Source organism: Octopus bimaculoides, chromosome 1 (genome assembly GCF_046866305.1).
Source record: "Octopus bimaculoides isolate indiv1 chromosome 1, ASM4686630v1, whole genome shotgun sequence".
Taxonomy (NCBI): Eukaryota; Metazoa; Mollusca; class Cephalopoda; order Octopoda; family Octopodidae; genus Octopus; species Octopus bimaculoides.
Genome location: NC_142928.1, coordinates 126,753,848 through 126,767,733, shown reverse-complemented (window position 1 = coordinate 126,767,733; position 13,886 = coordinate 126,753,848). Strand labels below are relative to the sequence as shown.

The window sequence follows — 13,886 nt, the reverse complement described above, 5'->3', positions numbered from 1 at the left end:
ACATAAAAGACACCATTTCGAGCGTGGCCGTTGCCAGTATCGCCTGACTGGCCTTCGTGCAGGTGACACGTAAAAGCACCTAATACACTCTCTGAGTGGTTGGCGTTAGGAAGGGCATCCAGCTGTAGAAACTCTGCCAAATTTAGATTGGAGCCTGGTGTTGCCATCCGGTTTCACCAGTCCTCAGTCAAATCGTCCAACCCATGCTAGCATGGAAAGCGGACGTTAAACGATGATGATGATGATGATGAATGTAGTGGTTCAGCAAAAGAGACTGATAGAATAAGTACCAGGCTTAAAAGAAAAATAAGTAGAGATCAATTCATTCAACTAAAATAAAAGATAAAAGAGATAAAGAATTTAGTAAAATAAATTTTTGTCATTATTAATCTAGTGTTTAGAACATAAATTCTTTCTTTCTAATTTTGACACAAGGCCAGCAATTTTTAGAGGACAAGCAAATCAATTACATCAACCCCAGCACTTGACTGCTACTTATTTTACCAACCCCAAGAAGGATGAAAGGCATTTGAACTTAGAATGTAAAGCCAGAGGAAATGCCACTAACCATTTTGTCTGGCATGCTAACATCTTATCAGCTTGTTGCCTTAATTTGTATCATAAATTAACATGAAATTTTCATGGTTGTTTTTAATTCAGATCACTTTAAAAACAAGAATTTTGTATCATAGACCCAGGAGCAGTCTCAGGCAGGTTGATATCAAAAGGGCTAACCCTTTAGCATTTAAACCACCAATATATGCTACTTGTTTTATGTTCTAACCAACCAGATCCAGCCTTTCACACCTACCTTCAATGCCATTATAAATATATACAATTACATCATGAAAATTCCAAAGCTATGAGATAATGCATGATTAAGAACAGTGTGAAAGAAAAAGTGTTACATTTGACAAAATAATCTGAATGCTAAATGGTTAAAACAGTTGCTGTCTCTAGAAATAATTTTTTTTCTTTTGAATGAAATTTGAGCTGATGTTAGAATAAACTGTTCAAAAATAAGAATTTCTTAGCCACTTTAAGAATAAAAAAATTTTTGTCTTTAAACTATTTCTGACCATCTACATGACAATATGATCCATAATGGAATACTGCTCACTGTTCCATTCACAAACATTGTTTACCTTATTCAAATGAAAGCTAATTGATTGATTGACAAATATCAGTTACCAACATGCTTCAATCACTGGTACACTGACATACTGTATCATTCTTCTGTCCTGTGCCTACCTTTCGTTCTTTTGTCGTCACTCTGCATTATCTTTTAACCAAAATCCCACACTAAACACCTCACCCCATCATTCCACTTCAGATGTCTGCGTCTCTTTTTCTGTCCATATTCGTTTTCTCTGAAGGTATCAGCCTGTGAAAAAGTACTAGGCCTACAAAGAATAAGTCTTGGGGTCGATTTGCTCGACTAAAGGCGGTGCTCCAGCATGGCCACAGTCAAATGACTGAAACAAGTAAAAGAGTAAAAAGAGTATTACCCCTACTGTCATTGTCAGCAAGGGAGTGATACTGCTCATTTCTCTCATATTAGAGAAAATGAAATAAAAACTGACTTTCTTCTCTCTCTTTCTCTCTCTCTCTCAACAAACACCTTTATATTTGCAGTAGTCAATAACAGTGGTGTTCTGTTAATTGACAATAAAATCCTCTCCATTTATAGTTTGGTTTCTCAATGAAATAGTCTCCGTCACTTTAGCTGATAGAAAAAGCAACCAAATCTCCCTCCATAGTACACCTTACCATCTTAAATATAGATGGATACTTTTAACAATGTATTCTGGATATATGAAATTGCATGTTGGTTATGGCTTGAATGCCTTTGATCATAAGTCCGCTCAGTCAGAGCTGGCCTGAGGATAAGTAATATCGACAACTATATGGATTTCCAAGTATGAAACTTGCATGTTATACTTATGCCATCACATTTATGTAGTTGAATACTAGCTGTAATTGTCATCTACCTGCTCTCTACTCATTCAAAGCTTTTATTAAATTAACAACCCTGTATCACATCTTGTATTACTTAAAGCTGTAGAATTACTCTGTTTAAAGTGCAAATGTTCACAACTCTTTTTACTTTATTTTTTTTTTATTGTTATTCAACTCTACTTGACGGAAACAAAATCTGTTAAAATTGCTTCTAAGAGTAAATGTAATTGATTCTGTCAAGTTTAGTTTTCTACAGCAGCATCCTAACACCAAATCAAAATAATTATATATATATATATATATATATATATATATATATAGACACACACACACACACACACACACACACACACACAGAGTATATCTATATATTGATATATACAGTATTACTATTTCTATATAGCTACATCTACAATTCAGACATGAGCATGGATGTTTTATGTTTTTTATTTACTTACTGCAATGTATTTATTGCAATCGGTCATTTACAACTGAATAAGCTTTAAATTTCTGTTTCCTTTTTGTTTATGTTTTTTTAAAATTTTAATACCACAGGTTTTATTGAATTCTATTATACATTCTTTTTATTTTTGTCTTTCATCTGTATGTGTGGGTATTCATCATCATCATCTTTGTCTGTTTTGCTATGCTTTCTCATGTTGGACTAGTCTTTTTCAACTCAGTACCATGTCAGTTGTCATCTTCATGAAAATTCACCCATTGAGATTAGTTTCACCACTTCTTCACATTGTCTTCCTTGCATTTCATTTTCCAATAGTTACTTCTACTCAGTTTGCTTGACACCTTTTACATTTAATCATTGCCCTTCAACTACATCATGTCCATAACAGTGGAAACTTCCCTCTTGTCCAATACAGCGGACTTCTCTTATCCCCACTTCATTTGTGTCCCATTGTCACACTGATATTATGAATGCAGTGAAGAGAGTTAGCCTCAATATTTTTCCAGCCTTCATTCATCTGCATTCATTGCCTATGTTTTGCTACCATGCAATATTGAATTTTTTATGCAAATATCATGCAAACTACTGTTCACTCAGAGAGGATAAGTGAGTACCTTTGTTGCCAGCAAATGCGATATCTCTTCAAGCATTTTCCAACTCATTCTTACTTAGATTATGCCTTTGGAACCCCCCACCTCAACTGCTATTATCAATTACTTTTGGAAGTCCTTCTAAGGAGTCGAAGGAACTCATTAAATAAGCTCTTTCACTACTTGTTACTCTACTACATCAACTGTATTCAGAGTTCTTTTCTGTTAGTTTGCCTGTGATCACTTATGTACCCAGCATCACTTACATACCCATGTATATTGGGTATACAGTACACAATTCCTACATACGCCTTTTCTGTATACTGTGTATGGCCATTTCCCACATGGAAGCAGAGTTCTTTATTCTCTCCTACTAAAACTTTTTGTCAGCTAAAAGTAGTCCTCTCTCTGTCTGTCTGTCTGTCTGTCTCTCTCCCAGACACACACTTACATACATGCACACATGCATGCAAATATGCTCCCGTGAGCACTGTTGCATGCACATATATATGTATGCATACCAGCATTTCTTTGCCCCTTTCTTCTCAGCATCAATAAGTGTGAGTATGCCATTGTTTTTCCATACACACTTTTCTGTTAGCTATGTCTTGATCCATACTGATACATTGATTTGTTCCCTCTTCACAGAACATTGGCCAACATCTTACTCTCTGCTTCACTTATTGTTAAGTGTATCTGATTTTCTTCTAGTCATCTAGTATTATTTCTTATTACCATTTCTGTCTCTTTTCTTCTAGTTTTTTCAAAACCTGTTCCTTCACTTTTATTTTCTGTACCAATATATAAATGTTCCTAACTGAAACATCTATAAATCTGATTTGTGGTTTGTTATAAGCATTGCTTAGTATTTCTTTGGCTTTATGTATTGTCAAAGGATCTTTCAGCTTTTCTATCTTCTCCACATTTGTCTTTCACCATGCTAATATTAATAGTGGCAGCTCTGAAGCTACCATGAATGTGATGATGATAGTTTCTGGTGTTAGTTTTGATAGATGTGTTGTTTTACAAGGATGAGTAAAAAATTATATGCATTCTTGTTTCTGTAATTTATTAAAACAAAATCAGGGGTTGAACAATACATTATTTTTCAACATAGTCTCCTTGCATTTTGATGCACGTCTTCCAGTGGTCCACATTGCTTGGGTATTCCATCAGGGAAGGAGATTTTCAGCTGGTCACACAGCCATTTATACACCACTTCATGTGCTTCTTTGTCTGTAGCAAATCAACACTTCATAAAGGATGTTTGATTAATCAAAAGAGGTGATAGTCAAAGGAGATGGGGCAGCAAGATCTGGACTGTGTATGCAGGGTGTTCCAGCAACTCAAAACCCGGTTTTTCAGTGATTTTGATGGGGTGCAACAATAACACTTGATTTCACTATAGATCTTGACATTTAGTGCTGTTTGACATGATTTCCCTTTTCTCATTTTACCTTGGACTGGTTGACTTAAAATTGTAATAGTTGTTGTTCAATTTCATTAGTTCTTTGCCAACAGTGTGTCACAAACTTAAGTTTGCATTATTTGATGGTTTCTGTAAATAATGTAAATAATTTGATGGTTTCTGTAAATGTCCATTGTCCATGCTGGCATGGGTTGGATGGTTTAACCAGAGCTAGTAAGCTAGAAGGCTGCACCTGACTCCAGTCTGATTTGCCATAGTTTTCTATGGCTGGATGCCCTTCATAACACCAACCACTCCGAGAGTGTAATGGGTGCTCTTATGTACCACCAGCATGGGTGCCATTTGCGTAACACCAGTATCTGCCACGACTGCAATTTTGCTTGGCTTGATGGGTCTTCTTCTCAAGCACGACATAATGTCAAAGGTCTTGGTCATTGCTTCTGTGTAACCTAGTGCTCGAAAGGGACTCAAACATTTTGCCTCCATGAGACCCAATGCTTGAAAGGAACTCAGTCATTTTGCCTCCATGAGACCCAATGCTTGAAAGGTGCTCTTTATGTGCCTTCAGCATGAGTGCTAGTTACATGACATGAGCATCAGTCATGACTATGATTTCATTTGACTTGACGGGTCTTCTGTGCAGTAAATCTTGTTCCCAAGAAACCTTATCATCGTGGTATATGTTCTACTTACCTTGATTTTGATTGCTTTCATAAGCATCCAGCATTCACACCCATATGTCAGTATGCTTTCTATAACAACTCTAAAAAACTGTACAATAAACAACAAACGAGTTAATGCCAGGTTTTCCATAGAATAATTAATAATAAAGTCTCTTGACAAGCAATAGAAACATAGCTTTTAGTCCCTTCATGGGCCTATTTCCCTTTCCTCTTTCAAATTTGTGCTTACTTTGTCTAATTTTGTGTGTGTGGTATACTGTGTATTCATGTGTATATATATGACTAACATATGTATTTGTTTATACATACATATAAGCTTTATGACTAATATGTTTCTGTAATAAATTTTGTATTTTGTCTTATATGTTGTCCCTGCTTGTGAAATGCAATCATTAGCTGAATCAATAAAATGTTTGATAAAAATGCCTTGCTGTATTTAGCTGCATCGTTTTATACAACCTAATTGTGAATCCTGCTGAAATCAACTTTGCCTTTCATCCATCTGGATGGGGGTGGGTCAGTAAAAGCAAGTATCGTGCAAGTAACTGAGGTTGATTAGCTCAACTGCATTCTGTTCCTCTAAATGTGTGCTCTTGTGCTAAAGCTAGAAATTATTATTATAGCTGGTGTTATGGTCGTCATTGTCATCGTCATCAGCAGCAGCAGCAGTTGTTTTATGCTGTAAAAAGAATAATAGCAGTAGTGAAAGTTATGGTTGTTATAGTAGTAGTTGTAATTGTAACCTTCAATAAGGCCATAAAATAGTATGTCCTATTTATTGTAGGTGTGTGTATAGTGCATATACTCATTTACATATGAGGAACACACTCCTATATAGAATGAAGTATGTATATCTATTGATGTTATTTCTTTACTCTGTTATGACTTGTTTACAGCTGAATCTATACCACAGTGTGTCTGTGTGTATAAGTGTTATGTTTAGAGCAAAAGTATGGATTTCTTTTAACCAGAGATATGTTTGTCCTTCTGTAGTGATTCAAATGATTGGATGTACTCCAGTATCTTATGTTGTTTTACCGGTACTTATTTTAGAGGTTGAATTTTGACCCGGGGCAGAAGAAATATAATTTTGGCACTGACAGAATTTGGTCACAGAATGAAGTAGTGAGTTATATGTCATAAAGTAACTTAGGTGATGAAATTGTAGACTCATTAGAGTGTTGAAATAAAGGGCCTAAAATATATTTGTTCCATTTTGAGTTCAAGTCTTGTCAAGCTTAACCTTTAGCACACTGTAGGTGCATTATGCCACTGTATGAGTTTTCTCCTTTGTAGTAACAGGGGAAACAATTCTGGAAAAAATGCAGTGTACTAAAAGTTAATTTTGCCTTTCATCCTTTTGGGGTTGTTAAAAAAGTACCAGTCTGGAGCAGAGTATAGATATGCCTGATTGAATGCCTTGCAATATTTATCCCAGTCTCTTGTGTTCTGAGTCCAAATATTGTCATAGCTTCCATTAGAAGTAGTCGTAATCTGTCACTTGGTTTAACACAACCACCAGTCAACTGGGATAACATCTGCTGTAATAATTCAGGCCAAGTTTTCAATTTGAGTATACCTTCTTTTTCTTGCCCAACAGTACTTAAAACTCTGGAAAAGCTCTTGGGTGTTGCCTTCCTTCCTAATTAAAAGATAAATGAAGTAAATAAATAAATTGAAGAAATTATCCCTGGTCTCTAGATTTTACACCATCTTTTCCATCTTAGTTCTTGCTCTGATTATATGTAGTAATCCATGATTAGTGAGTCTATAACAAATGGTAGAAAATCACACTAAATTTTGTTCACTATTCTCTTACATCCTAATACATCATTCTATATCCTTATTGTTTGAACCTTGTCAAATTCAACTTTGCTTCTCATTTCTATGGCTATAATAAGATTGATAATATCAGTAATACATTGGAGGTGATTTATCTAACATTGAGTCTATCAAAGAAATAGTTATCGTTGTAGAGGTAGATACAAAAAAAATATTGTTTTTGGTATTACATTTGCACCAGTGTTTTTGCATTTTATCTTGAGTTTGAATGTATATATCAACCCACCTGTATTAACCCCGCTAAGATATCTTGATACTGTATAACATTAATGTCTCCTGGACCTTTTGGTAAGGTTTGTTACTGTACTGAACTCATTTAAACATTTTCATTATGTCTTAGTACTGTAGTAATCTTATCCACATATATCACCTAGATATTGGGATACTATAATAACCTTACTTATATACTATGTGAATAACAAATCAATAAGAGAGCTTCTATGTGGTCAGCTGACCTGCAGGAATGACAACCAAATCTTTCTTTATATCACACCCTTGTGTTATATGTTGGTAATTTAGTTTCCATATAGTCCTAGATATGCAGTGTGAAAAATGAAAGAGAAAAGGGAAAATGAGAGATGTTCACTTTTAGAATTACTTTGATCATAGAATATATCTGCTCAATTATAGCTGGTTTGGAACTAAACAGTAAGGAGAACAACAACTGCATTAACATCACCTTGGTGTGTTGACGATGTTCAGTAAAAGTATTGATTGCAAATTTCGGCACAAGGCCAGCAATTTGGGGGAAGTGGGATAGTAGATTACCTTTACTCCAGTGCACAACTGGTACTTAATTTGTTGACCCCCCCCACCCCAAAATGATAAAAGGCAAAGTCAACCACGGCGGAACTTGAACTCAGGATGTAAGGACTGTTGAAATGCCACTAAGCATTTTGCCTGGTGTGGTAATGATTCTGCCAGCTCGCAGCCTTATTGTACAGTAAAAATATTACAACTTGTACTAAACCAGACTAAGACAGCCTAACTTCACCCTGTATTAACTTCTCTTCATCATCATTTAAATACAACCAGAAATCACTATTTGTATATATTTGCAAAACACTCCTTGCCCTGCTGTATTCCAATGTGGGTTTCATTTGAGCTTTTGAGAGGGTTAATAGTTAAGGTGGGGATGAAATATATTATCTGGCCCTGAAAAGGTAGACTATTTACTTTGTGATGCCATTTTTGATATGGAGAATATATGCATTCATGACTAAGATCCTCACTGATGGTGATGCCTTGCATTTGTAATGACTTTGAAGGTTCTAGTCGCATGTTGTTCACATTAGATGGGTGGGAGATATGACATTTCCTACATAAATGTAGAAACTGTATCTATGCTGTTGAAGAGACAAGATTGGCATGACTCCATTGGGACATGTTTACAAAACCTTTGTTCCTAGAATCAGTAATATTCTATCATTCCATCATGGTGCAAGATGTCTAGGTTGAATATGGATGATATTTGGCTGTAAAAGGTTAGAGAAGAATGAAGAGTGATATCATTTGTGTAGGAGTGAGTGTTGTTGGCAGTGATAACTCAAAGCTTGCTGATGTATTGAAGGAAGAATGCAGAACACAAAACTGGATGTTGAATCACAAAACCCAATAGAAAACCATTGATCCAAGAGAAGAAAGAGGGATGGAGTCCATAGGCAAGCATTTAACAGATTTGTGTACGTACTACAATTGAATGCCTTTTTGATGCTGAAACACTGTTTTCATCAAATTTTGTGAGGACACAGACCTTCAGGTGATTGACATTGGAAATTAAGTCACCAATATATTTGGCTTTATGAAGGTCATACTGGTGGTCATTGAGAAAGACAGAGAGAGAAATTCTAAAGAAATGAGCTTATCCATCTATTTCAGATTATTTAATGACCCTACAATATATTTTTATCTTTAGAAGCATTCCCTTTTGTTGTGATTACGTCTTTTTATCACATTTATTGCTAAGCAAAAGAAACACATCTGTTTTTTTCTTCTCAGCTTTATAGTCTACTGATAGAGATGCGCTTAAGTATGCTCATTGGTATGGTTTTAGGTACATTACTAACTAGTAACTAATAACTACAAATTTGCAAATACACAATTTTTTCATTTGTTATTTCAGAATTCTTGGCTTTCGCAGGACACCTTTGACAGTGGGCCGTTATTTAAACTTGCAGACTGAGGTTATTCCTGTGGCAAGTTCAAGATTGTTAGATACATTTTTTAACAAAGGTTAGTAAGACTGAATTTCTTTCATCACTTTTCATATTAAAATTTTCACAATAGCATGTGTAACATGTAGACGTATCCATGTAATGGAAAATAGTTTTTAAACTGCTGCTGCTGCTGTTGTTGTTGTCAGTCATTGCTGCATTGGTAACAACAGTATCAATAATTTTTTTTTTAATCTTTTAATCAGGAGCTAGGTAGTGCTCATGACCTTTCATGGGACCTTCAAGACAAACTGGAGTAAGGGAGGACTGTATTCTTAAACAAGAGACATGACCTGAAAACTTGTACTCTACTTTGGAACATAATGATTCTGAAGAATTTTAGCTGAGTGAATTTAGCTTATTTTTTTAAGCCTGATACTTATTTTATCAGTTTCTTCTGCTGCACCACTCAGATATGGGGATGTAATCACACTGATCCCAGCTGTCAAGCTGTCATGGGGAAAAAACACAGACACAAAGACACACACACACACACACACACACACATATATATATATATATATATATATATATATATATATATATATATATATATATTAATTGAAGGAATTCCAACTTTGTGTAATTATCACATTTTATTTATAATCTTATAATAATACTAGCAGAAATACCCGGCTTTGCCCGGGTTAAAGAGAATAATGAAATCTAAAAACGCTGTCTAGACTACGCAACCCTCAACTGTTAGTAGCTACGATACCATATTTCTACATTATTAGCTCTCCAATCCATGCCAGCATGGAACATAGACATTAAGTGGAATGCCAGTCTCTCATCTAGGAGGGCCTTGAAATCAATGTTACCAACTGGGGACTATGTGTGTTGCAGTGATAATAAAAAGACCCAAAGGAGGTCTGCAACGAAATAATTTTACTCAACACTTTGCAAGTGAATCAGTAGAGGCAAAGATGCGTCTCATTTACTTGACAATTTATGCACCACATTGCAGAAATCACAATGTAAGTATATCTGAAAGGGTAGTCTTACACCGTTGTACCGTTGAATTACAAATAATGCTCATCTGTTATGTTCGGGTTAAAATTTCATCAACATCAAAAATATATGAATTTTCATGGGAGATATGGCTGTTATACATAGAATATAATCTCCAAATTTCATAAAGATCCATTCAGTACTTTTGACGTAGTTTTGGATAAGAAAACAAATGACTAATGTGTATGTTTGTGTGCATGTGTTTGTGTGTGATGGGTGTATATATGTATAGATATCTCTGTATACATGTATATATATGTATATATGTGTACATATTACATGTACATCTATCTATATATACATCTACACATATGTATACATATACATGTATGCATATAGATCTATATCTATATATATCTATGCATATACGTGTACATATACATGTATATGTATACATATACATCTCTTTCTCTCTGAAAGTATCTGTAATTACAGTATCGAAATGTGATTGTTTCAGTTAGTGGAATAACGTGTACATATACATCTATATGTATACATATACATCTCTCTCTCTCTCTCTCTCTCTCTCTCTCTCTCTCTCTCTCTCTCTATCTCTCTCTCTCTCTCTCTGAAAGTATCTGTCATTACAGTATCAAAATGTGATTGTTTCAGTTAGTAGAATAGTTTCATTTTTAAAGTGAAAGTATTTGACATGAGTGTTTTTGTTTCACTTTTGACACGTAATACTTAAATAGTGGAGGAGATATTATGTTGCCGTGGGCTCGAACTCTGCAAGACAGACAGACACACATTCTCATTTTTATATATATAGATGATATAAGATAATTTATAGAAATGATGGAATATCAAATGTCCATTCTGATTGAACTAGTACTTTTATGCATTAAACTATGCAATCTTCAGGTTCATGTAGTAGTACTGAAAATTATATTGTACAATTTACAACTGTAGTGAGATGGCTAAACTGTGTGCCTTAAATACATTCCTATAGGTTCCAGAATGTTAATTTTTGCAAACTGTATTCTGACTAATCAGTGTGTGGCTTCACTAAATTACTTAAGTTGATTGATGTTTGGTTTAGGTGTCATGGTTTGTTGAACATGCCAAGAGTCCTGTATTTTGACCCTGGCCAAAGCAGTGATTCTTGTCAGTGAAAACTCAAAGTTTGCTGATGTATTGGAGGAAGAATGCAGAACACAAAACTGAACCTTGAATCACAAAACCCGATAGAAAACCATTGATCCAAGAGAAGAAAGATGGATGGAGTCCATAGGCAAGCATTTACCAGATTTGTGTACTTAACACAGTTGAATGCCTTTTTGATACTGAGTGTAACAACACTGTTTTCATCAAATTTTGTGAAGACAAGGACCATCAGGTGATTGACATTGGAGAATAAGTCACCAATATATTTGGCTTTATGAAGGTCATACTGGTAGTCATTGAGGAAGACAGAGACAGAGAAATTCTAAAGAAATGAGCTTATCCATCTATTTGAGATTATTTAATGACCCTACAATATATTTTTATCTTTAGAACCATTCCCTTTTATTGTGATTATGTCTTTTTATCACATTTATTACTAAGCAAAAGAAACACATCTGTTTTTTTCTTCTCAGCTTTATAGTCAACTGACAGAGATGGCCAAAGCAGTAATTGTTTGGCTAGCCAAACAATTACTGCTTTGGCCAGGGTCAAAATGCAGGTCTCTTGACATGTTCAACAAACCGTGATGCCTAAACCAAACACCAATCGACTTAAGTAATTTAGTGAAGCCACACACTGATTGGTCAGAATACAGTTTGCAAAAATTGATATTCTGGAGCCTATAGGAATGTATTTAAGGCACACAGTTTAGCCATCTCTCTACAGTTGTAAATTGTAAAACATAACTGTCACCACTACTATATGGGCCTGAAGATTGCATAGTTTAATGTATGAAAGTACTAGTTCAGTCAGAATGGACATCTAATATTCTATCATTTAATTATATTATATCATCTTATTAAAAAATTGTAAATAAAACATGAAAATCAAAGTTAGAATTCCTTTGATTAATATATTCTTCTATATGCATGCCCATACGCACACAACAAGGTTCTTTCAGTTTCTGTTTACAAAATCCACTCGCAAGGCTTTGGTTGGCCTGAGGTTATAGTAGAAGACACTTGACCAAGGTGCTACACAGTAGGAGTAGACTCAAAACCATGTGGTTGAGAAGCAAACTTCTTACCATACAGCCATGCCTGTGCCAATTCAGAATTTCTTCCCTTTTCCTTAATAGTTTGGTTGCAGGAAGAAGAACGATGCCCATGACCATTTTCAGAGCTGCTGAGACTGGTGAGAAGAAGTAAGGAAGTTATTGTCAGACCTACTTCAAATATTTGCAAAAATATGAACTTTTACTAAATGTACATTAGGGTTAGGTAATGGTATTAAATTGTGTGACAATCTAAGTCTTCCACCTAAGAACAAGAAAGGTCCTTCAGGCAGGCTTCCACACAGTTTATATTTACCAGGTTTCACTAACAAGATCTTGGCTGACTTGAGGCTAAGGCAGAAGACTCTTGCCCAACATGTCATGAACTTGAAATCATATAGCTCTTAAGTACACTTCATTATCAAAAGGCCACCCTTGCACCCTTGTTAAACAATTCTAACAATAAGAGTATGTGATATTTTTGGGGGGGAGGGGGTCTTTCAGTAATTCCCTGTTGTTATTGGTTAGACAAATTATTCTTAATTGTAGCTTATTAGTGTTGTAAAAGGATGTTCAAAACTTGAAAACAAAATTAATAAATAAAATTTTGTTTCTCTCCAGCTGAACATTATTTCATTTTATTGGTCATTAACTTTTGTTGGCTGAGATGACAAGACATTAGATGTTTCTGCTAATGTAATTTTAATTATAGCTTTTAAATGGAACCATGAATTTTTAGACTTTAATACCTCTCCTTTATATTTGAAATAAAAAAATCAGTTGGCTATGAACAATGAAGTCTAAAAAAAAAGTTGGCAAAACATTTCCTGTATTTTTTATGATTATTATTATTATTGAATTTTGTATGTAAGCAGAGCAAGCATTTAGTTTTCACTTTTTGATTTTAAGTGGTACTCATGTGAATTTTTGTTTCCCCCAGTTTAGTGAGGGCTTTCTCATATGAATGCTGGTTAATAGAACTAGTTTAATGCCATTAATATATTTACCATTTATGATGAAGTTGTTTTGTTAGAATCAGAACAAATATTTTTTTTTCTCAGATACACAAACTTTACAGCAATTTTTAGGATTGTGTCACATGAACAATGAATTAGCAGAACTATCAGAGTATTAGACAAAATGCCTTGTAATATTTTACTAGAATTGTTTGAGTTTACCTTTCATTAAATACCAGTTGATACAATTTGTTATGTAATCATGCCTAATTTTAATGTGAAAGCAGTTTAGAGTTAAAATCCATTTTACTGAGAGCATGTGAACAGCTACTACTCTATTGGTAATTTTCAAAAGGTTATCAGATAAATTTGTTCATTTATTTTCTACTTGGCTGTCCATCATGTGTGAAAAGAGGTCAAGTTTATTCTAATTCCAAGAACGATAAACAAAACTTTGTAGAGGAAGAATAGAGCTACAAAGAACCCATAAGACATTATGATAAAAATATTTTTCATGTTAGTTGAAATAACACTGGAAATGATTAAAATAATGACAAAAAAAAAGAAAAAACAAATGAA

At 34.5% G+C, this 13,886-nt stretch overlaps 1 protein-coding gene across 5 annotated transcripts in view; it reads left to right on the top strand.

Annotated features, from left to right (window-relative positions):
* Nucleotides 1-13,886, top strand: part of LOC106873822 (glycosaminoglycan xylosylkinase) — a 424,441-nt gene that overhangs the window by 372,960 nt on the left and 37,595 nt on the right. For all 5 annotated transcript variants that reach the window (XM_052970088.2, XM_052970079.2, XM_089357711.1 and 2 more), the window contains one exon: nucleotides 9,089-9,198. In XM_052970088.2, coding sequence (XP_052826048.1) covers nucleotides 9,089-9,198 — 110 coding nt within the window. The remainder of the gene's footprint in view (nucleotides 1-9,088; nucleotides 9,199-13,886) is intronic.